General features: G+C 42.4%; 1 protein-coding gene across 1 annotated transcript in view; it reads left to right on the forward strand.

Moving 5' to 3' along the window:
* The window catches only part of TRPM7 (transient receptor potential cation channel subfamily M member 7), a 190,791-nt gene that overhangs the window by 121,596 nt on the left and 43,753 nt on the right, over nt 1–25,442 (forward strand). Inside the window, exons 22-26 of the mRNA XM_033919897.1 lie at nt 2,579–2,753; nt 8,664–8,790; nt 11,385–11,569; nt 16,551–16,683; nt 23,328–24,034. Coding sequence (XP_033775788.1) covers nt 2,579–2,753; nt 8,664–8,790; nt 11,385–11,569; nt 16,551–16,683; nt 23,328–24,034 — 1,327 coding nt within the window. The remainder of the gene's footprint in view (nt 1–2,578; nt 2,754–8,663; nt 8,791–11,384; nt 11,570–16,550; nt 16,684–23,327; nt 24,035–25,442) is intronic.

Raw genomic sequence — 25,442 nt, forward strand, 5'->3', positions numbered from 1 at the left:
CTGTTCGCCCCCGCAACTTCCTTAAGGGCTAGACTCCACACACGGCCGCATGTGCGAGAGACGTAGTAAAGAGAAAAGGGGTGGGGCCAGAGCGCCGCTGCTTCCCGCTGCGCAGGATGAAGGAGCTGGCACCCTTGTCACACTGATGTCCCGCCATGGCCCCGGCAGGTTTACTAGTACCGTAAGCACCGTAAGGAGGTAAGGAAGGAGATGTTAGGGCATGTAAAGTAAGGGCATGTAAACAGTACCCGGCGTATAAGACGACCCCCGACTTTGGGGAGGATTTTAAGGTACTGAAAAGTCGTCTTATACGCCGGCAAATACGGGTAATTTTCTTATATACCGCCCAACCGGAAGTTCCAGCGGTTCACAGCAAGAGAACTGAGACATATCGGCAAAGACACAAAGCACAGTAGAATTCAGTGGAATATGACATGATGCAGTACAATGTAATATAATGTAAAATCATTGCATAAATTTACCAAATAGGTTTTTATTGATTTTCTGAACTCAAGATAAGATTGGGCAATTAGAGGACACAGCTGGTACTGTTGGCTCAACAGACAGTACCATTGATGCTGCAGGGTGTCGAGGGGTGGGTGACCATGATGAGGAAGCATGCCCTGGAGATACAGCCTGCACAGGAGATTGGTAATGGCGTTGCTTGGCATGCATTGAGGGACTTGATGTTGAAGATGCCTGCAACGCAGGATGTGAAGAGGATAGTTTCTTAGCAGGTTTACCCAATGCTGGTAATCAAGAGAGGCATCAATGCTGGTACAATTGGTACTGATGGGATCAATTTGTCACTGGAGGCCATGGCCGGTCCAAACAGCTTCTCTTGCTGGATGCGTCGAGCCTTACGAGAGTGTTTTTTGTATAGTTGAACAGCAGATACAAGTGTCTACTTGGTGCTTCAGCAACAGACACTGAATGCACCAGTGGTGCAGGTCAGTGATGGAGATAGGCCGCTGGCAACAAGTGCACTTTTTGGACCCACTAGAAGGCCTCAACTTTAAAGGAAAAATCTTGGTGGCAAGGTAAAAAAAAAAATACGATTGCAACCCAAGACGAAAAGTAAATTGAGGAAATGGAGAAAAAGAACCAAAGAAAATAATAATTATAAAATAAAACAAAATAAATAGCCGAAAAAGTCAAAATTAAGTTGACTGGGAAGGCAACTTGGATTGGCCAGAAACGAAAAACAACTTCTTCGCTCTGCAGAAAATGAAGAATTAAGGAACCACAAGCTGACATCGGACGGGAAGGCACTTGCATGTGCACAGTGCGTGCAGTCTCGAAGCTTCTTAAGAAGTTTAAAATGACAGAACACTTTCAGCACTGACTGTACCGGGCTCCGTGGATGACATCACCCACATGTGAGAATATGCTGCCTGCTTGTCCAAGGATAAAGGGATTTTTTTTATGGAGAGAAGGAAAAGCTTATGTAGAACAGGGATTGTTCATTTTTATATTTTGCTCATCAACTGGTTCTCCCGCTGCTAAAAACGAAGAAAAACGGAAAGGACTGCTAATAAAATGGATAGGATAGAAGAAATGGGAAACTTCTAGAAAAGGTAGGTGTAGAGGTTAAAAACATTGTCTTGGCAGAAGCCCCTCAGTCCAGCCCCAGTCTGAATAGTTTTGCCAACACACTTGTCTTATTTGAGGAGTATACAGAGATCGGTAGCTTTTAAACCAGAAGTTATTATGGTATTTCCGACCTTTCTTGTTATCCTATAGTAGCTTTTCCTGCCTAGTTTTCTCCGGTTCTTAAAGATGAAATTATGTGTCTTATACAGGAGAGATCAGAACAGCTTCTGGGTCTCTGTTTAATCTGTATTTTACATGTCCTTTATAAATGGTACTAATAGACAGTATTAGGCTTTGTGTTTCTTGCCATTAGCTGCTGTAGAGTTCAAATTGGTTGTAAAGATCATTACAGAAAAAAGAGGAGAGGGATAGAAAGTTCCATAAGGACAATGTCTGGACTGTAGTAGCCCACAAGTTGTGACGTTTTAAGAGTTCAAGTTTCAAGTTTTATTTTAATTTGATGAATCGCTTATTTAGTTTTTCTAAGCGAGATAACGACATTACTAAAAATATAAGCATATATTTAGACATACTGCTCCTTGTGACCCTGGGCAAGTCACTTAATCCTCCATAGCCCCAGGTACGTTAGATAGATTGTGAGCCCACCGGGACAGAGAGGGAAAATGCTTGAGTACCTGATTGTAAAAACCGCTTAGAAAACCTTGATAGGCGGTATATAAAATCCTAATAAACTTAAACTTAAAACTTAAACTTCATACACACATTTTGCTGGCCTGCATTGTACGCGTCTCCCGCTGGCCTAGGGAGATGCGTATGGCCGCTTAGATCCTCCTAAGGCTACTTCGAGCCAAACCATGCTCGCGCCTAGGTGAGCTTAGGTGGACTTGCGCGCCTTCCTAGGTTCCCGGAGGCGCCTCCAGTGTAGGCGGCCTGCCTCGGGAGCTTTTTTTCTAAAGTTAATTGAAAAGGAACTGTTAGTTCAAATTCCCCTTCTTGTGCTAATGTTGTTAATGTTCATTTACAGGTGGCAAATATGTTTTACATTGTAGTGATTATGGCAGTTGTTCTTCTGAGTTTCGGAGTTCCCAGAAAGGCAATTCTTAATCCTGATGAGCAGCCATCTTGGTCACTTGCTCGAGATATTGTTTTTCAGCCCTACTGGATGATCTTCGGTGAAGTGTATGCATATGAAATTGATGGTAAGCTGTTAAAATTTGAATATTTCTCCCGATTAAAAGATCTGTAAACCAAAATGATGTTGTACTTTCATGTTATTTTGCAGTAGCTTTATTTAAATAAAATTACAGTAATTTCTAGGGCCCAAATTATAACAGCTTATCCCTTCAGTGTGGGCAGCTTCCCTCTTCCCTTTTTTTCTTTCTTTTTTTTTTTTTTTTTTTTTTAATTTTATTTATTGAATTTTTCAATTTTTACAATGTTTGAAATTCAAGTGATATAATTAATTACTATATATCATTGTATCTATCATTAATACAACTTAATTTATAAATAGTATATATTATATATAATCAAAAGTTATACATCCCTCCCCTTTTTCCAATTAATGATTCTAAAAATTATACATGTCCCTCCCCTTTTCTATATAAGTATTATAATTGTGCTAAGAAATCTAATCATTAGAATAATTAGTCAATGGTTGCCAAATTTTATTGAAATTATGAATGTTCCCGTGTTGTAATGCTATTACTTTTTCCATTTTGTATATATGACAGACAGAGTTCCACCAGAACGTATAATTTAATTTGGTATAGTCTTTCCAATTCTGAGTTATCTGTTGCATGGCGACTCCTGTCAATATTAATAGTAGTTTATTATTGTTTACTGAGATCGGACTCTGAGTTCTCATTGCAGTTCCAAATAATACAGTGTCATATGAGAGTCAATACCTGGAACAAACTGCCCAAAACCCTATGGCATTTCTGGCAGTGTTCAAATTAAAAGCCCACCTCTTCAAGACTGCTTTCAAGTTTCAAGTTTTTTTCAAGTTTTATTAGGATTTTATATACCGCCTATCAAGGTTATCTAAGCAGTTTTTTTTACAATCAGGTACTCAAGCATTTTTCCCTCTCTGTCCCGGTGGGCTCACAATCTATCTAACGTACCTGGGGCTATGGAGGATTAAGTGACTTGCCCAGGGTCAAAAGGAGCAGCGCGGGGTTTGAACCCACAACCCCAGGGTGCTGAGGCTGTAGATCCAACCACTGCGCCACACACTCCTTTCAACTCCTAACTTCTCTCACCTTGGTTTCTGCATCCCCAACCCTATATGTCATGTCTCTCTGTCCAAGTTAGTGTAAGCTCTATCTATTAAATGTCAAAATGTACAGCGCTGCATATGCCTTTCAGCACTATAGAAATGATTAATAGTAGTATAGTAGTTTCAGTGCCTCCTTTAATTGGCACAACAAACATGGCCAATGGGGGGCAGAAAGGAGGAAAACCAAAGGAAACAAATTTTTTTTTTTGGGGGGTGGGGCATATCTGCAGCTGCCGTTCCCCTAGTGCTGTGCATGTGTAGCTCTGGGTGTCAGGTCAAAAGCGCACCGGGACAAAGGCGCGCCCAGACAATTGAGCGCAGCGCGGAGGCACGCGCCGCTCTAAATTACTGTTTTTAGGGAGAAAGTTAAGTTTACAGTAAAATGTGGAGGGTTACAACCCCCAAATCCCCCATAACGCCGGCGCGATGTCTATTAAGTAAAGTGGGGGGTTACCCCCCCACGCCCCCCCGTCGGAGCCCTAAAAACAGTAATTTAGAGCGGCGCGCGCCTCCGCACTGCGCTCAATTGTCCGGGCGCGCCTTTGTCTTTCGCGCCGTTGTCTATGAACCGTAGCTCTGCCTGGCCCAAAGATCCATGCTCTGGGTGCAGCTCATAGCCGCTCGCCTCAGATTGATGGGGGATTAGCTGCAGGAGCTGATGATCAACCACTTGAAGTGGCTCCTCTAGTAGGAGGAAGCTTTGACATCTGCTTCCTCTGCAGCATCACTCCAATTGCAGTGCTATTGCTGCTGTGGGAAAGAAGAAGCTGAGAACTAACCACTGAATCGGCGAGGCCTTTTTTTTTTTTTAATGAATCTATTAGGATGGAGTAAATTGGTGAATTGATTTGAATGGAACAGCTCTAGTGTGAAATAGTCTCCCAGTAGAGATGGTAGAGATTAACTGTCAGAATTCAAGAAAGAGTGGGACAGTCATGTGGGATCTGTTAAGTAGAGGAGGAGATAGTGGATGCTGCAGATGGGCAGACTGGATGGGCCATTTGGTCTTTATCTACCATCATGTTTCTATAAAAGTGATGAAGTGAAGCCTGTTGATTTATTATCCTTCCAGATTTTTCCAGGAAGGCCAATAGACCTAATATATATCCTTGCTCTGCTTGGTTCTCTGCATTCATTTTGCAGGCAAAAATGGATCTGTCTTATTTTATTTATTTAAAACATTTATATCCCGCATATCAAGAAATCTGTGCAGGTTACAAAATTGAAGTTCATAAAATAATTTACAAATATTTATATATATTGTTTCTGCAACCCTTGATACATTTAAAACAAACAGCAAAACTGCCTATCACACAGAATATAACGCCTTTCTAAAAAAGTAGGAATTAAACGAACTGTGTCAGGAAGAGAATTTCTCAATCGAGGACCCGGGAATGGCTAGCTGCCTTGGCTAGATTCCCTAAACTTACCGATCCTGTAACGATGGTAGCAAAACCGGTTTTACTGCTTTTGCGATCGTTCGTGTTCCCTGACCCGATTCACTAAACTGCTGTCGGATGAATCTCCTATCCAATCCGATCCACTTGTGTAAATGAGTAAAACCCCATGCAAAATAGCCAAGCGATTGATTCACTAACAATTGCTTGCCTATTTTGCATCAGGTTTTACGATTGTAAAACCCAACTGCTGTAGACCTGTCAGTAACTGCCTGTTTGTTTTTCTCTTTTTTTTTTTTTTTTTTTTAAATGGCACTGATATTTTGCGTGAATGCAAAATATCTGCCCAGTTTTTTATGCCCCCCCCCCACTCGACAGTGTCCCCTCCCTCCTGAAAAAATGCCCACCGATGCCTGGCACTGCCACAAACAAATGGCAGGAGGGATTCCCACTCCCTCCTGCCATCGGCCGCTCCCCCCTCAACAAATGGCAGGAGGGATGCCCTCTCTCTCTTGCCACCAGACACCGATGCCCCCTCCCCCTCACCATACCTTAAGGTGGGAGCAGAAAGGATGCTTAGTCCCTCCTGCTCCTCCGGCCTCCAGTGAGAAACTGTGGGCCTTAGGCCCCGCCCTAGTGCATCATGTGATGCACGGGGAAGGGCCTAAGGCTCTGATTGGCTCAGGCGCCTCGGGCTCCTCCCTTGGCCTACAGCAATGAATTGTAGACCTTAGGCCCTGCCCACGCATCATGTGATGCACGGGGAAGGGCTTAAGGCCCTGATTGGCTCAGGCGCCTCGGGCTCTTCCCTTGAGAGGGGCCTGAGCCAATCAGGGACTTCTTTAGGCTACTCCCTAAGGAAGTCCCTGATTGGCTCAGGCGCCTCCCTGTACATTATATGATGCACCAGGGCTGGGCCTAAGGCCCACAATTCGTTGCTGGAGGCTGGAAGAGTGGGAGGGACTGAGCACCGCTCCTGCTCTCAACTTAAGGGAGGGGGTGTGTCGGTATCTGCTGTCCGGTGGCAGGAGGGAGTGAGCATCCCTCCTGCCGTTTCTTATGGTGTTGGGGGGGGGGGATAAGAAGAGGGACTGATGGCAGGAGGGAGTGGGAATCCCTCCTGCCATTTGATTGCGGCGGTGGGCATCTTTTTTTTGTTTGGGTTTGGGGGGGGAGCTTTTTTAAAAAAACATTTTTAATTGGGCAGTCCCAGTGTAACAGCTAGGTTGGAGCAGGGCGCTCCACACAAGTGCCTGAGGTGTCTGAGGGTGAGGAAGGATCTAAACTTCTACTAATACTAAGGGCTCCTTTTACTAAGGTGTGCTAGCGTTTTTAGCGCACGCACAAGATTAGCGCGTGCTAGCCGAAAAATTACCACCTGCTTAAAAGGAGGTGGTAGCGGCTAACGCGCACGGCATTTTAGCCCGCGCCTTAGTATTAATAAAAGATACTTAGGGCTCCTTTTACAAAGTCATTTTTATTAAAAAAAATTCTGCCCGCGACTTAGCTTGTGTTTTAGATTTCGGCCCCTTATGTGGTTGAGTTTGACACCCCTGGTTTAAGGTGTCAGTAATAGAATTAAAACTACATAGACAATTCTCCCAGTATTTTTGTGTCTGAACATTCAGCTTGGACTCAAATCTGTACTGTTACAAGTAATTGAGAAGTTTAAAGCAACAATTTGACGTAATAGTGTCTGGCTTGTGTAATTATGGAAGAAGCATGCTAGCAAGAGGACAGGGATTAAGGAACATTCCTTCATTTATTATTTTTAATTTCTGAGCAATTTCAAATTAACAATCCAGAATTCTTTTATCTATAGTATCAACTTTCCTGCACCAGAACAATCAAAAAAGTATTAAATAGATGAACCTGATGTTTTGTTCCTTGCTAAAGCCCCCTATTTAGGAGGAAGAAAAAGTCTAAGTTAATAAGTAATCAGAAAAGATAAAGAAAAGCACAGAGCTGAATCAATTAAGATTTGATTCACAATATAAGACTTTATTCACCAGCACTATGACAGACTCTAGGAATGTGAAAGACACCAAAGGCCTTTTAGAAGCCAGAAAGCTGGTAATATCCAGATCAAAAATGTATTCATCGCACAGATTATGTCCAATGGATAGAGAATAGTCTACTTTTGTGCTCGTTTCTCCTTATGCTTTACAAGATCTAGATCTGGCTGGCCACTGGAGAGTTTTCCTTCTTTTTTGTTAAAAAGATCTGTCCTCGGATTTATTAAATAACTTAGGGTTATTTGTTAATATTACATTAGGAGCTGGAATGGTTTTCCCAGAAAATTGGTAAGATTGTACTTGCTCCAATATCTAAGAAGTTGGATGCAGATTTATCTCAAGTTTCAAATTTGGGGTCAGTAGTAAACATCTCGTTTCTTGCTGTTAGTCCAGTTTGTAGTCGGATCCCAACTGACCAGTTGTTTGACTTGTTATTATTTATTGCATGTTTGATAGCACAGATTTCACAGTCTTCATACTAAAGAAACTTTCTTGTTGTTTTTGACTAATGAAGTGAAGAAGGTATTGTAGAGGAGGTGAGACAGTGTTGCTGCAGTTTGACATCTCTGCTGCCTTCTCATGAGATCGTATTGATAAATTAATCTGAATTTGGATTAGCTGGTTCTGTATTAAACAGGTTTCAGTTCTTTTTGAAGAACTGTCAATATATTTAGTATTAAAGGATGGAATTTTTTCATTACCCTGGGTATCCCCTTGTGGAGTTCTGCAGGGGTCTCCCATCTTTGGTGTCAGGTCAAAAGCGTGCCAGGACAAAGGCGCGCCCAGACAATTGAGCGCAGCGCGTGCCGCCGCGCCGCTCTAAATTACAGTATTTAGGGGCTCCGACGGGGGGTTTTGTTGGGGAACCCCCCCACTTTACTTAATAGACATCGCGCCGCGTTGTGGGGGGTGTGGGGGGTTGTAACCCCACACATTTTACTGAAAACTTCACTTTTTCCCTGTTTTTAGGGAAAAAGTTCAGTTTACAGTAAAATGTGGAGGGTTACAACCCCCCATAACGCCGGCGCAATGTCTATTAAGTAAACTGGGGGGGTTCCCCAACAAAACCCCCCGTCGGAGCCCCTAAAAACTGTAATTTAGAGCGGCGCGGCAGCGCATGCTGCGCTCAATTGTCGGCGCGTGCTTTTGTCTTTCGCGCCGTTGTCTATGAACCCCATCTTTTCCCCTTCTATAAAATTTATACACCCTAGAACTTCATACAGTTCTTTATAATCTGCTTCCTGCAATTTCTTCCAAAGCAACTCTACAAGTCATCTTCATATCCAAAATGGCATGCATAAGTGGATATATAATAATTGCAACTGCAGTGAGATAGTAAATTCACAAAACAGATACTTTTACATTTTGTATCATATGAAATTCTAGCCTATAAAAGTGAATTTCATTCTCTTTCTAAAGTATGTGCACATGATTCAGAAGTAAAACAACTGTGTGGTGTTGGAACATGGCTGACTCCATTTCTTCAAGCAGTTTACCTCTTTGTACAGTATATCATTATGGTCAATCTTCTTATTGCGTTTTTCAAGTAAGTTTATTAATTTATTTTATTCATAAATGATTTTGTTTATTGTAATTCCAGCAATTCTGTGTTTTAATCCATTAAAACAGTGTATTGCAAACTGTTTGCTGCGGTGAGATTCCAGGTGTGCTGCGAGAGGTACGTTGTGTACGCAAGTCTGTCACTGCCGGCACCTCTCCTCCTCTCTGCCCCCTGCCGCACCTCTATAAATGGAATTTTAGGGTTACCAGATGGAGGGATTTCCAAAACCTGGCTGGCTATAGCTGGTTTTAAGAAACATTTGGACAAATTCAGGGAGGAAAAGTCCATAGTCTGTTATTAAGACATGGGGGAAGCCTCTACTTGCCGTGGATCGGTAGCATGGAATATTGCTACTCTTTGGGTTTTGGCCAGGTATTAGTGACCTAGATTGACCACCATGAGAACGGGCTACTGGGCTTGATGGACCATTAGTCTGACCCAGTAAGGCTGTTCTTATGTTCTTGAAGACTAGGGCGATACATCATGAAGTTACTAAGTAGTACATCTACAACAAATTGGAGAAAATATATATATATTTTTTACTTGACGCAGCTGTGTTTTCTCTGACATGTTTTTTTCTTCATCAGTTGCTCAGGATGATAATAGTGAAATTCTAAAACATATTGGGGTAAAATGGCTTTTATAGCATTAGTTCAGGCATAAAAGTAATGCACATTGGCTTGAACACACATAATTTTAATGTAGGCTTTGCCAGGAGTGGAGCGTGGCAGAGTCATAACATATACCGCCACTCATGAATGCTCAGTAAAAACATCCATACAATTTCGAAAGCAGATAGAACCCAGAACCTCAGAACACCACTCCAGGCTCACTTAGCTCATAGCCTTAAGTTTGACGTGTCCATTCCTCACTGGTTCTTTTGTTAAAGTGCAAAGTTTTATATATAAATACTTCAATAGCTTATAATACTTTTAAACGCTTAAATAGCTGAAATCATAAAGCTTATTTGTTCATATACTGTACTTAGCTTAGTATATGTGGTCCAAAGTAAAACAGGATTATCTTGCCAACATGTTTCGCCGGAGCTTTTTCAAAGGCATAATCCCTAAAATCAAATATACAAATATACTAAAATATGCTATTTTACACATACATTTTAGTTCTCCCACCAACTGTCCAGACCACTTTGGTTTTTCATAGATGACGGCAGCATTTATAAAGAATATTTAAATACCCGATCGTCTGGTCACCTGACTAATACAGAATTCGAAATCAGCCTCAAACCAGACCTAAAGGCCGGTGTAGTTTAAATTGTACTTTTAATTTGTAAATTATTCTAATTTTATTTTCCATTCCCCTTCATACTTAAAGAAGCCCATTCTAGCTCCGCATTAAGACCATGCGGAGTCGCTACATTGAGATTGTATATCCATCTTTGTTCCATAAAGTTCAAATGTGCCTCAACATTTCTCTCCTCCCTCCCTATATCCAAACTATCAATAATTCTCCATGCTATCTGATCCACCGTATGAGCCTTTTCAATCCAATGTTGGGGAGGGTGGGGGTGGCGGCAGAGTGATTCTCCCACGCTGGCCTGATTTGCTCCAGTCCTCAATGCTGCTGGAAGAGAGGGATGCAGTCTGCTTCAAGCTCCTTTAAGGAGAGGAGTCTCTTCGCCAATGGTAAACTTTTTAAATTTAGCACCTGGATTGGCCTTGTGGAGCATTGGTGGGGATCCTCCATCCCCACCAATGCTCCACAAGGTCAATCCAGGCACTTATCAATTATCCCATGCCGTTCCCACTTGCTCTTGTCCCCAACGCTGATCCATGCAACCCACTCAGTATCTTTTCTGCTTCAATACCTTCTCACACAGATTTGGGCCTCATTACAAGTTCTGTAAGAGTACACCTTGATGCCATTACAGTCTACTACAAATATATAGACAACCTATTTCTAAAAACACACTTGTAGCAGGATTTATGAAAGGTATCTCGAACCCCAGACCACCTTTCAAAAATCCACCTGAACCACAGGACATTGGAACCTTGTGTTAAACTGTAAGATCCATTCTTTCATACTTGTTCATGGTGACATCTTAATAGTTAGATACGTTATTGCACTTTTTCATTTTATAATTTTTTCAAACTAATAGAATATTTGATATCTCACCACTCAAACCATGCATGTCTTCTCCCCTCCAAGTCAGACACATGCAAACAAAATACGCATGCACACAGTCACCCACAGAAGTTGAAAGAATCGCATGAGCTATGCTCCACATACTTTCCCTGCTTGTCTTTTTCTTAACTGGATTCTCCTCCTTGTCATTCTTATGGATTTTATGAAGTGATACACACTTATGCATATTGTTTTAACCTGTTTAAAAGTTGAACAGTGTAATTAGAAACGGTGGTCATAGGTCAAGTTAAAAATGCATTACATCTTATTTTCTTTGTTAGATTGTAAATTAGCTAAAGACATGTTTGAATTGCAATAATTTTTAATATTTAGCAGTAATGGAATCGGAAACCATATTAAATAGAATTATAGTTCTGATTTGTTAAATATTCTTGAATTGCTAAACCAAATATTGCCCTTTTCTCCCCTTATTAAAGCAATGTCTATTTTCAAGTGAAGGCAATTTCAAACATTGTATGGAAGTATCAGCGTTTTCATTTCATCATGGCTTATCACGAAAAGCCTGTTCTCCCCCCACCTCTCATCATTCTTAGCCATTTGGGCTCTTTGTGTTGTTGCATCTGCAGAAGAAGAAAAAAAGACAGGACTTCAGCTGGACCAAGTAAGAAAAGTTTTGCGTAACAGATATTTGGCATATCCCTTATTAATTGGTCAGTGTTTTTTTCACAGCTATGGATAATGGTTTGTTGCATACAAATCTTCAGAGGAAGAGCTTGTTACACCAATTGGATTTGATCTGCTTGTTCATTTGGGCAAGTCTGGCTCCTATAACTAGTATTAGATTGTCAAACCACGTAACTGCCATCTCCCTACTGACATAGTTCTCATATATTTTCCATTGATACATCGCTACTTGAAAAGAGACATGGATGGGAAGCCTTATTTTTATAGGTTTTATAGTTAAGAAAATGGTCATATAAGTCAAGATGTTCAAAATTGCAATGTATTTTCTGTTACATCTACTCAGGAGTCTGTACGTTAGGTAATCAATCTATTTCTGTGAACCAGAGTTTGCAGAAGGGTAATACTTACAGCTTTTAACACCACCCACATTGCCAGTAATGCCCCCTCCAGTTTTTCCTTCTGAAAGTGAACTGTGCAGAGGTGTTTCTGCTCTGTTCTGCTTAGTTTTTCTTATTTTTTGTTTTAAGTTCATTTTTATTCCTGAGGCTTTGGTGCCAAGAGACCCCATGTTTGGGTATTCTCTGCCTGGGAAAGGATGCAGGTTCCGTGGAGCTGGACTGCAGCTCTCAGGGCAAACTTTTGGGTGAACCTGTAGGGCCAGCCTGTTGTGTGCTACTTTAGGGGTTGGGATCCATTTCCTAGGAGCCAGCTCACCTTCTGATTTTTTTCAGGCTTGAGCACAGGCTTTGAGTGCCCTGTGTAAGAATCCTCGGGGTATCGGGGCGTCAGCTGCTTAATTGTCATCCCCCCCTCATCGTGCTTTGTCATTTTTGGAAGTTTTTGAGGTAGAAAGTCTCTTGCATTTCTTCCAGCTGCAGAGAAGAGCTGACAGGCAGGCACTTTTACAGAACTGTGAGTAAAGTCTCCATTATTTCCCTTGTGAAAATTTGGATGGGCTGTGGTCCAAAATTCTCATTTTTAAGGGTTTCTAGGTCAGGGTTCAGGTCCCCCCACCCCTATTTCAGCATTTTTTGTTTTTCAATCTAGTCTACACAGGCCATTTTTTATGCGATTTTTATTGCAGTGTCCATCTTGGATATTAAACTTTTTTTTTCTCTAATACCTTTATCTGCCTCAAAACCCATCAATTTTGACAATCATTGACAGGGTTGGACTCCTCAGGGTGTGCTAACACCATTTCTTGTGAAATATGCGCCAGATGGCCAGCAGAGGAGCGTCCATGTACCCTGTGCTGCAGAATGAGGGAGGGGTGAGAGCCTTGAGCTTTGCCCCATCCATGTCCTCCAGGTTTGGTGAACCACTGTGGGTCCCTGAAACGGGTAAAAAGTCCTGTCCAGAGCCCAAAATTAATGAAGATGCGAAGCACAGACATGTAGAGTGAGTGGAACTCACAAATGCCCAGTCAGAGGTTCTGCAGGGTTCCTTATCTCCCCTGCACAAGGTTTCTCCCTTGAATTTGTTAATCTCATATGGAGAGCTTTTTTGATGAGACCAGGACAGTTGGCGCAGCCTATGTATGCACAGCCATTGGCCCAGGGAGCATCTTCACTTCCTGTGATTGCTTTTCAGATAAGCAAGTTGGGCCCCCAGCTCTAGTGACCATTCAGAGCCGGATTGGAGATCAGACTCCAGACTCTATGCCGCTTTTATCTCAGGGCTTTGATACAGTCCTGGAAGACTCCAGTTTGCTGTTTGATTCAGTAGCTAAGAGACCTCTCAGGCACCTTACCAGGAAGATGCCCCTCTGATTTGCTGCCTCTTCAGGTCGATCTCTATCAACCACTTTATAACAACCACTGTTAAGGAGTTGAAGCTGGAGGTGCAACCCTCCACTTCCCAGTGCATGGTCGTAAGTGGCTCTAATGCTCATACCGCCTTTCTTCTAGCACATCTGGACATTACTGCCCTAGTTATGGAGCAGTGGGAGACCCTGGAGGGGTCCTTAAGGGTTGCTAAGGCCATGTCCAGGTTATATCCCATGCCACCTGAGTTCAGCAGCTGTTTAATCAGCTGAAAGTGGACTTGGTGGTGGCTCATATCTCTTAAGTGTACGACTTTCCCAAGTGAGGGAGGGGTTATCCTGAAAGATGTGCAGGATCGTAATTGATTTTCACTTCAACATGGGGGTTTGTCTGCATGATTTTCAACCTACAGGTTCAGACAAACAGGATAGGATTTTGAGGAAAAAATGTGTGAAGAGTTTTTCTTCACTACTGAGGGAAAAAACAATTTTCATATTTTCAACCATCTGTTTGTACTAACCAGCCAGTCCAGGTACGGCAGGCTTGTTTGTGTCCAAGGCCTCTTAAGCCAGATGGATTCGCATGGCCATCTTGTCGGCATACATCGCCAGTCTTAAACATCCACTGGTTTCTCTCAAGCTGCATTTGACCAAGAGTGTTGCTTCTTCATGGGGTGGGGTCTTGGGTAGTTCCTCCTGTAAAAATTGTCCAAAATGCTAGTGCCAAACATGGTCATTTTTGAACTAGAAAAAATGTCTCTCTGGTTTTAAAATCACCCTGTTTTGTGTTCAGTGCGTCTTTCGTTTTTCAAACAAAAAAATGTCCAAGGGAAAAATTCACAAAGACAGGCTATTGGGATGTGTGGGGGCCAGCAGTCTTTACTAGACTGGCCACACAGACATCCCAGCAGAGCAGTAGGATAGTCTAGATTGCACTACAGCGAACGTCACATAAAAGGTCCCAGCTATACACATAACCCCCTTTTAGTGTATGGCCCTCCAGGAATAGCAAAAAAATATACTGTACCCAACTGTACACCACTACAATAGCTGTTATGCCTGCAGGTGTCTCATATATGGGTTTAGTAGATATTTTGTGAGTTTGGGGGCACTCGCGCTTTCCACCACATGTGCCAGTTAGAGTGGGCTATGGACCTGTGTCCCCTTCTCTATAGTCCACTGTACTGACTACTAGGCTACTCCAGGGATCTGCTTTAAGAGAAATGGTCACTATATCTACAGCTGTTAATTTATTTGGATTTTTTAACTGCTTTTTCAGGACGAGATTCACCCAAAGTGGTTTACAATCCATTGAATATAATCAGGTACTCGAGTATTCCCCTATCTGTCCCTTTAGCCGCTTAGGGAGGTGGGAGGGGGGTTAAGTGACCACTGGGGGGATTAAGAGAGGGGGGTCGTGCCTTTATCCATCCAGTGATCATCTGCTCAGTTTGAGTACCTTTTTGACATTTAGGGCTCCTTTTAGAAAGGTGCGCTAGCATTTTTAGCGCACGCACCGGATTAGCGCGTGCTATAACGCGCGCTAGCTGAAAAACTACCGCCTGCTCAAGAGGAGGCGGTAGCGGCTAGCGCGTGCGGCATTTTAGCGTGCGCTATTCCGCGCGTTAAGGCCCTAACGCACCTTTGTAAAAGGAGCCCTTAATCATTATTGATACTGGTCTAGCCCAAAACATCTTTTTTTTTTTACAATTTTCCTTTATCTTTCTTTAAAATATTTGATTAAATGCCTATCCAGCAGTACAAAGCGTTGAACAAAATTTAAAAATTACAGAAAGACAGACGTATCTGCTATATAAAACATATATGTATTAAATTATTAGACAAACCAGGACTAAACAGACAAAACACTAATCTTTGAAACAATAGGAAAAGGGGCGGAAATACAATTTTGTGAAAAGAATATATAAAAGGAAAATACAATAGGGGAAGGGAATTGAAATCATGAAAATGATTAGAAAATTAGTGGCCTGAAAATAAGAAACATTTGGATTTATTAAGGTAGGTAGTTAACTCATTAGCAATTATATGCATCCTTGAAGAGAAAACACTTTAAACCACTCTTAAATTTCTGCAAATTACTTTCTGCTCTTAGATATAAAGGAAGAGAGTTCCAGGTCAAAGGGGCAGTTACTGAAAAAAAAAAGGGATCGACGAGTGCCAATTATCTTCAGAGATGGGACGTTGAGGGTAGGCTGGGATGCTGATTTTAAGGCTCAAGTTCAAGTTTCAAGTTTGTTGGCTTTTAATATACCGACCATCAACAAGTATCTGGCCGGTTTACAATAAAAAATTTGACGGAAAAATAAATAGATAGTTTAGAAATAATTGAGGTGTACACTAAGGACGTTAACTAGACAAATTTGAAGGTGAGGAAAAAATGGGAAGGATGGGGGGAAAGTTACATGTTAAAAGAAGAAAGGAGAAAGAGGGAAGAGGATAAAACAAATAGGGTGGGATCGCTTTATAAAGGCTCTAGGGGGATCATAAGGGATCAAGAGTCTGTCCATAAATGTAGATCATAAGCACACTCTAGTCCAGGGATCTCAAAGTCCCTCCTTGAGGGCCGCAATCCAGTCGGGTTTTCAGGATTTCCCCAATGAATATGCATTGAGAGCAGTGCATGCACATAGATCTCATGCATATTCATTGGGGAAATCCTGAAAACCCGGCTCTCGAGGACCAGAGTTCCCTACCCCTGGTATACAATGAAAGCAATGCATGCAAATAGATCTCATGCATATTCTTTGGGGAAATCCTGAAAACCCGAATGGATTGCGGCCCTCGAGGAGGGACTTTGAGATCCCTGTTCTAGTCCCTCTGAAAACACACTCCCAGCATGCCCCTTGAGATTTGGACGAACCGCAGAGAAAAGTCTTAAAAATGAGTTTTGAAAATAACAATTGTAGTTATTTTTCAGAAGAAAAAAACATACATCTGTTCCCTTGTGCTATTTTTTTTTTTTTTTTTTGACATTTTTCTACCATTTGGCTTCTTTTTACCTAATAATGACCCAAGATCTTCAGGGTGAATCAAGCCTGTTATTCAAACAGGTTTTTATTTAGTGAACTGATAATGATATACCGTCTTTAACTTCTGTTGTACCTTCACAGGGAAACGTATCCATCTGTGAAATGTAATATTTATTAATTCATCTTTGACCATCCTTTTATTTCAGAACTTATTCTAACTGAAAAAGATCAAAAGAAACTTCATGATTTTGAGGAACAGTGTGTTGAGTTGTATTTCAGTGAAAAGGATAACAAATTTCACTCTGGGAGTGAAGAGAGAATTCGAATAACTTCTGAAAGGTAACACATGCAAATTAATACAAAGAGTAAAAGGCCTGGTTAACTAGCCAACACTGTTTACCAGCCATTATATTTAGTTTTAGATGAGAGAAAGTATACATGTACAAGTTAAATGATCTGTGTGTTTTGGTAACGCATTTGAAGGGAGAGAAATAAGACTGTCCAAGTTGGACAGATTTCCCACTTCAAACATAATAATTCTCAAGTTTTGAAAGCATGCTAATAGTGTGTGGGGGTTTTTTTTTTTCTGCTATCGGAGATTTTTCCATTGCCATTACTATGATTCTCAACCTATAGTGGTTAGTAAACTTAAACAGCTGTTGCTGTTGTGTGTTCAGAGAACAAATCTGAAAGGAAGTGAGTCTCTTTCATTTGAAAGGAAGCTCTGGAATGAGAAGGGCATAGGATGAGGTTAGGTGATAGGCTCAAGAGTAATCTAAGGAAATACTTTTTTACAGAAAGGGTGGTAGATGCGTGGAACAGTCTCTCGGAATAGGTGGTGGAGACAGAGGCTGTGTCTGATTTCAAGAAAGCCTGGGATAGGCATGTGGGATCTGCTGATGAGCCATTTGGCCTTTATCTGCCATGTTTCTATGTTTAAATTTATTTAGCATATGATAAAGCTGTTTAATAATATAACATAAAAATTATATATATACCTCAGAACCTCAATCGGAAGCCAGTGCAACCTACAATAATAGGGTGTCACACGGTCTGATTTCCTCAAATTGAAAATTAAATGCACAGCTATGTTTTGTGTTATGTAAAGTCTGTGAAAATGTTTATGGTGATCTGCAAAGTACACAATATTGTAGTAGTTCAAAATACTAAAGATTGTACCAATAATTGAAAAGGGAAATTGTCAAACTAAAATCTAATAGAGCTGAGCTTCCAAAGCATGGTAAAATCTTTTCAAACTGCTACATCTATCTGGGCACTCATGGTCAGACTTTTGTCCAGCTGCACCCCAGCTAGGGTCCCTGTTTACTAAAGGATGCTAAGATTTTGTATTCAACATGCATTAATTTCAAAGGTTAATGTGTAATAGACACAAACCCCCTGTTTCATCCTTTGGAAGGATTGCCATTCAGTTAAAGCAGAGCAAAGTTCACTATTGCACCTTAATGGCATAGCAGATAATATAGAACAGTGGTGGGCAACTTCGGCCGCGCGGTGTGTGTCGGCGGCGAAAAAGGTGAACAGAATGCTACGAATGATTAAGAAGGGGATCACGAACAGATCAGAGAAGGTTATCATGCCGCTGTACCGGGCCATGGTACACCCACACCTGGAATACTGCGTCCAGCACTGGTTGTCGTACATGAAGAAGGACATGGTACTACTCAAAAGGGTCCAAAGAAGGGCGACTAAAATGGTTAAGGGGCTGGAGGAGTTGCTGTACAGTCAGAGATTAGAGAAACTGGGCCTCTTTTCCCTTGAAAAGAGGAGACAGAGGGGACATAATTGAAACATTCAAGATAATGAAGGGAATAGACTTAGTAGATAAAGACAGATTGTTCACCCTCTCCAAGGTAGAGAGAACAAGAGGACACTCTCTAAAGTTAAAAGGGGATAGATCCCGTACAAACGTAAGGAAGTTCTTCACCCAGAGAGTGGTGGAAAGCTGGAATGCTCTTCCGGGGGCTGTTATAGGGGAAAACACCCTTCAGGGATTCAAGACAAAGTTAGACAAGTTCCTGCTAATCAGAACGTACACAGGTAGGGCTACTCTCAGGGCACTTGGTCTTTGACCTAGGGGCCGCCGCTGGGCATGATGGACCACTGGTCTGACCCAAGAGCGGCAATTCTTATGTTCTTATGGTCCTCAAGGGCCGGAATCCTGTTGGGTTTTCAAGATTTCCCCAATGAATATGCATTGAAAGTAGTGCATGCAAAAAGATCTCATGCATATTCATTGGGGAAATCTTGAAAACCCGACAGGATTTTGACCCTCAAGGACCGCAGTTGCCCACCCCTGATATAGAATATACCGTATTTTTCGCTCTGTAAGACACACCTGACCATAAGACGCATCTATGTGTAGAGGAGGATAAACCAAGAAAAAAATATGGTTCAGAATTTTTTTTTCTTGGTTTTTCCTCCTCTACAAGTGGGTGCGTCTGGTGGTAGGCAGCCTGCAGCCCCCCTCCTCCCCGGATACCTTTTTTTTAATTGCCAGCGCTCCAGCGCCTCCGAGTCCTTTTCTGTTGCAGGCCTCTGCGATCTCCCATCCAGCGTGTCTGTCGTGGGCTTTGTCTCCTCCGGGTTCATGTGCAATGCTGTGCATGTGTAGTAGCAGCAGTTGAGAAATGAAGCCAGCCTGGGTGGAACCACAACCACCAAGTCTTCTCAGCCTCGACCAGGGCTGATTGTGCTGCTCAGAGCCCCGCTGCTTCCCCGATGCAAGCAGGTGCTAAGTCTGGAGCGGAGCATGCAAGGAAAACAAAGCGCTGTGGAAAACACATGTTGCACCATTTCATCTCCGTAGCGCCTGTGTGCTTACGAACAAGCCCCCTCCATCTGCCCTCCACCAATTGAAAGGTGGGACACCACGGCCCCACTGCTGAGAAGGAAGGGGCGGAGACGGGTGCTGGACTGCTGGCGATTAAATAAAGGTGCGGGTGGGGGTGTTTTAAAAAAAGGTGCAGTGGGTGGGGTATTCACTCCATAAGGAGCGCTGGGCTGCCAGCAATTAAAGAAAGGTGCGGGGGGGATTTAAAAAAAGGTGTGAGGGGGTATTCGCTCTGTAAGACGCATCCTTATTTCCACCCATTTTGGGGGAAAAAAAGGTGCATCTTATGGAGTGAAAAATATGGTAATTAGCTACAGTTCTCTGTGAAACAGCTAATTTAGCTTAGTGAATAGGGCCTAAATGTTTTAATGCATGCTAAATGTAGAGACAGTGGCGTACCAAGGGGGGGGGCGGGGGGGGCGGTCCGCCCCGGGTACCAAGCCCTGAGGGGGTGATCACGGTCCGGTCCAGTTACCCCCCCCTGCGCCGGGTGTCGCGTCTGGAAACAGCCTGCAGCAAGATCGCGATGCCAGAGATCTTTGCCTGCTTCGACTGTTTCCTCCGCCACGGTCCTGCCCCTCCTCTGATGTCAGAGGAGGGGCGGGACCGCGGCGGAGGAAACAGCCGAAGCAGGCAAAAATCTCTGGCATCGCGCGATCTTGTTGCAGGCTGTTTCCCCAGGGCAGTAGCGTACCAAGGGGGGCGAGGGGGAGGTCCATCCCGGGTGCCGCCTTAGGGGGGGGTGCACAGCTGGCCCGGTCCCTATCGCGCTCCTACCCTCCCAGCGAAAGCAGCATCGGCGCCATTATCGAAAAAGGTAATGGCGCCAGGCCTTGGAGCACCAAGGCAGACCGCTTCTCCCCCCTCCCAGCCGAAACCCCGCTGACCATCCTATCTCTCTCCCCCCCCCAAGTGAACCTTTCTGACCCTCCCAGCGAAAGCAGCAAACCTCCCTCCAGTAGCGTCGGCTTTATCCTCCCTCTGCCGCATCACTGATGACGTCATCAGTAACGCGGCAGAGGGAGGAGAAAGCCGCGAAGGAGGTTTGCTGCTCTCGCTGGGAAGGTCGGAAAGGTTCACGGGGGGGGGGAGATAGGAGGGTCAGCGGGGGTTCGGCTGGGAGGGGGGAGAAGCGGACTGCCTCGGTGCTCCATTACCTTCTTCGGGCAGCAGCAGCGTTTACAATTCGCTGCTGTTGCCGGCTTCAGGCCTTGTTCTCTGCCGGGTCCTGCCTACTTCCAGTTTTCATGAAGACAAGACCCGACAGAGAGGAAGGCCTGAAGCGGGCAACATCAGTGAATTGTGAATGCTGCTGCTGCCCGATGAAGTTCAGGACATCGGGGAAGGAGCAGGGAGAAATCGGCTGCTGGCTTGGGGGTGAGGGTAGGGAAAGAATCGTGGAAGTGGAGAAATCGGCACGATGGCTTTGTGCAGGCTAGGGGGAGAGAGAAAGAAAGGAAAAAATAAAGAGGGGGGGCCAGGGGGAGAGAGAAAGAAAGGCAGAAAGAAAGAGGGGGACCAAGGGGAGAGAAAGAAAGGCAGAAATAAAGAGGGGGACCAAGGGGAGAGAAAGAAAGGCAGAAATAAAGAGGGGGTCAAGGGGGAGAGAAAGAAAGGCAGAAAGAAAGAGGAGGGCCAGGGGGAGAGAGAAAGAAAGGCAGAAAGAAAGAGGGGGACCAAGGGGAGAGAAAGAAAGGCAGAAATAAAGAGGGGGGTCAAGGGGGAGAGAAAGAAAGGCAGAAAGAAAGAGGGGGGCCAGGAGGAGAGAGAAAGAAAGGCAGAAATAAAGAGGGGAGCCAGGGGGAGAGAGAAAGAAGAAGGACCAGAGACTCATGAAATCACCAGACAAAAAAGTAGGAAAAATGATTTTATTTTCAACTTAGTGATCAAAAGGTGTCCGTTTTGAAAATTTATATCTGCTGTCTATATTTTGCACTATGGCCCCCTTTTACTAAACCGCAATAGAGTTTTTTAGCGCAGGGAGCCTATGAGCGTCGAGAGCAGCGTGGGGCATTCAGCGCAGCTCCCTACGCTAAAAACCGCTATCGCAGTTTAGTAAAAAGGGAGGGGGAATATTTGTCTATTTTTGTATAGTTGTTACTGAGGTGACATTGCATAAAGTCATCTGCCTTGACCTCTTTGAAAACCCGCGGAATATAAATGATAATTAACATTTTCTCTGCGTACAGCGTGCTTTGTGTTTTTAAAATTTTATTGTTGGTAGATCATTTTGACTTGGCCACAAAGGTAAGGGGGAGGGAGGGAGGGGAACTGCTGAAAGACATCTAATAATCCTTGCAGGCTTGACTGCAGGGAATTATTTTTGTAAAATCATGTTTTGTTATGTGACTGGCATTATCTAGACTTTAATTTCTATGAATGAATAGAATGAAAATGATATAAAATTACTTGCTTGTTTTTATGTGCGTGCGCTGAAGGAAAGTGGAGAGAGAGTGGGCTGAGGATGCTGAAGGGAAATGGGGAAGAGAGTGGGGAGAAGACGCTGATTTATAAATTGACAATTGTACAGAATATTGTTTCTTTTTATACTTTAATATAAACAATTCAAGGCTTGTGTGGATGGAATCAGGTGGTTTGCGGGGATGGGGACCGAGCTTACGGGGATTAGTCCAATAAAATTGTATTTTTTTATATCTCATTATTTGTTTTATTTTTATTTGTTAATTTATAAAGTGGTGATTGTTATGTATCAGTTTTTTCAAATTTACATCTACTGTCTTTATATTTTGCACTGTATTAGAGGACATGTGTTACTGTTTTTTGTGGTGTTGCATTGTATCCAGGGTCTGGTTTCTTGGAGGATCAGTTTAACTTTTGTCTACATATTTCTATTTTTAGTTTGTGATTATTCCATTTTGGGCGAGGGTGTATCTCTGTTCTGTGTGTATGAAAAAGACATAGTTTTCAGTTGGCATTGACTACAGGACCAATTGACTGTGCGGGATCTGGCTTGTTTAGTTTTACAATGTATGTGTTGGTGTTCTAGTGCTCACTGCAGTGTTTAAGATGCAGCCTTTTCCTAGGTACACTCTTGTGGTGCGATATGTAGATTGGTACTAAAAATCATATTTTTCATATAGATGGGGGGGGTGTCAAAAAATGATGGGCCCTGGGTGCCACATACCCTAAGTACGCCACTGCCTGCAACTACTCCATATGTACTTCTAATGTCATGACAATTTAGACATAATTTATGTTTTGTTATGTTTGGAATAATGGTTACATATATGAGGTTCAATAAAAGAAAATTTTCACTGCCTGTTTCTATTCTGACCATTTATTCCATTTCATGGTTATTGCAAAAAAAAAAAAAAAAAAATTTTTACATGGGGGGGGGGGGGTGTGTGTCAAAAAATGATGGGCCCCGGGTGCCACATACCCTAGGTACGCCACTGTGTAGAGAACCAAGTTTCCAAGTTTATTGGTTTTTAATATCCCGACCATCAAACAATTGTCTGGCCGGTTAACAATCAGATTAAAAAAGAATTAATAGTAGTAGAATGTGAATGGAAATATCTTAAATTAAACATAAATGACAAAGACTTGACATACTGGAATGTGAGGAAATTGTGGGGGAAGGGAAAAAGTTACATTGTATAGAAGAAATGGAGAGAGTGGGGAGGGGATGAACATGAGGAGGGGGGAGCGTTGAAGTAATGAATAATGGATACTTGCCTAATGAAAGAAAAAGAGGATTTTTTTAGGTTTGGTTAAATGCGTCCCGAAATAAGAATGTCTTTAAATTTGTCTTAAATTTAGCAAGTTGTTGTTCATCACGGAGATGTTGTGGCCATGTAGATGTTCTTGCCCATGTAGTCAACAGCTATCCTGTACAGACTAGCACAGTAGATGATGGCTGCTACAAAGTAGCCCAATCAAAATCTTCAAAGCTGAGATTTGCCCCTTCAGTTAGATGTGCTTACAAATTCCCATGTACAACCCGACCGAAGCTTCCCCTTCCATGTCTTTTACGTGACCTCTCAACTCTTTTCCTGATTGCCTTAAGGAGATGATGTTAAACTGTGCAAGTTTCAACTTTGCTGATCTATTATTAAAATAAGAGTGTTTTGATTCTTCGATACCTCAGGCTAATATTTTCTTGTTTTTGTAGGGTTGAACAGATGTGCATTCAGATAAAAGAAGTTTGTGATCGAGTGAACTATATCAAACGTTCATTAAATTCTTTGGATTCTCAGATTGGCCACCTGCAGGATCTTTCTGCTCTAACAGTAGATACACTAAAAACACTGACGGCACAAAAGGCTTCTGAAGCCAGCAAAGTCCATAATGAGATTACTCGCGAGTTAAGCATCTCAAAACACTTGGGGCAGAACCTCATTGATGATGGACCTCTAAGATCCTCAATGCGGAAAAAACACAGCGTTGGGAATTTTTTTGGTTCCTCTTTTCTACATGGAGGGCCCGAGACTACTAATGCTGTAATTTATAACATTTCTCTTAAGGATGAGAGAAATGGCCAGAATAAGCAACTGGAGCAGGAGTTGACCCTAAGCCCCAGGGGAGAACAATTAAACATTCCAGAGGCAGGATCCTCCGGTGGTGCCTTATCTTCGAGTGCTGACTCTCCTCAAGGGCTTAGAAAAAGGACACAGGGTGTGGAGGCGACAAAATCTGTCACTAAGAAACTGGGCAGTTCGGTCAACAGCACACCGCATCTGCTAAACCCTTCCATCAAATTCTCTGTTAGCACTCCATCTCAGCCCAGTTGTAAGGGTGACGCAAAGCACGAAGAGGCTGCTCAGACTAAACCTGCTGCTACAGAAAGAGATGACTGGGTAGAATTTGGGGTCTTTGTAGGTGAGTGTTTTCCTTTTCTGAAGTCCTTGCATTCCTTTTTGTTTTTACTGACATTTGAATACCCACCGAAATTAATTTGGTGGGGGGAAGTTATCAACATGGGTTACTATTATAATGTGTTTGTTGGGATTATCAACCACCTTTATGAAAAGATTTACTCAAGACACTGTACCGCAGGAACAGTTTAACATGAAACTTACGGCTTTTGTCATCAGGTTTCAAGTTTGTTTGTTTTTTAATTTGATGAACCGCTTATTTAGATTTACTAAGCGAGTTACAACATTGATAAAAAAAATATAAACATGTATTTAGACATATCATTTAAAATTTAAAAATGATGGGTTAGACCAACAGACTTGCGGACTAATCAATACACAAGGTAAGGAAGGATAGAACTACAATTAAATGTTTTAAAGTACAGAAAAGTAGCACTGATGGAAAGAACATTAGGGAGGGAAAAGTAGAAACCTGAAAGGAAACTAATGTAAAATTAGAACATAATTTAAAGATTAAAAGCATCTTTAAAAAGGAAACTCTTTTAAAACGGCTCAGATCATTTTCCTCTCTTACATGCTGAGGCAAAGTGTTCCAAAGTTGCGGAGCCATCCCTGAAAACATATCATGTCGTCGCGTTCCGATAACTCTCAAAGAGGGGATTACTATGAGCTTTTGATTAGTGGACCGGAGAGAATGTGATGTACTATAGGGGATAAGAAATTTATTAATAAATTGCGGTTCATTAGTGGAAAGAGTTTTAAATACCAAGAGTAAAATTTTTTAAAGTGATACGGTGGTTAATTGGGAGCCAGTGTGATTTAATCAGAAAAGGAGTGACATGATCATATTTTTTACTGTTACTATTGTTATGCTGAGAATATAGTTATAGTGAACTCTAGATCTATCTTATATTTTAATGTTACTCGCTTAGTATGTAATAAGCGATTTATCAAATTTTAATAAACTTGAATAAATATAAATACGGTGAATGAAGTAAACCTGGACATGTCAGTTTGAATTCTAGTAATAGGACCAATATGATACAGTATCAGAAATAGAAGAGAACTGTAGTAAATGTCAGTACACTCCTCCCTCTGTATTCGCGGTGGTTAGGGGCGGAACAGATCCGTGAATACAGAAAAAACGGGAATAACTTTTTATGTGGTGTTTGCAGTTTTTTTAACAGCCACAGTTAATAGTGTTGAAATCGCGACTAACAAAAATACAGCTTCTTTCTTCCCGAAGACCCGAGGGCAGGGTAGGGTGGCAATGGAGACGACATCGTCTTCTCACTAGTAAAGCGCAAAGAAAAGTGGGAAGAGAAGTAGGGGGAAGCCCGGAGAAGGAAATTCCCGGGGCGGAGACTGTATGCGCACGCTCTTTCACAATTCTAGGCAGCCGCAGCCTGCCG

This window comes from Geotrypetes seraphini, chromosome 14, assembly GCF_902459505.1.
Source record: "Geotrypetes seraphini chromosome 14, aGeoSer1.1, whole genome shotgun sequence".
NCBI lineage: Eukaryota > Metazoa > Chordata > Amphibia > Gymnophiona > Dermophiidae > Geotrypetes > Geotrypetes seraphini.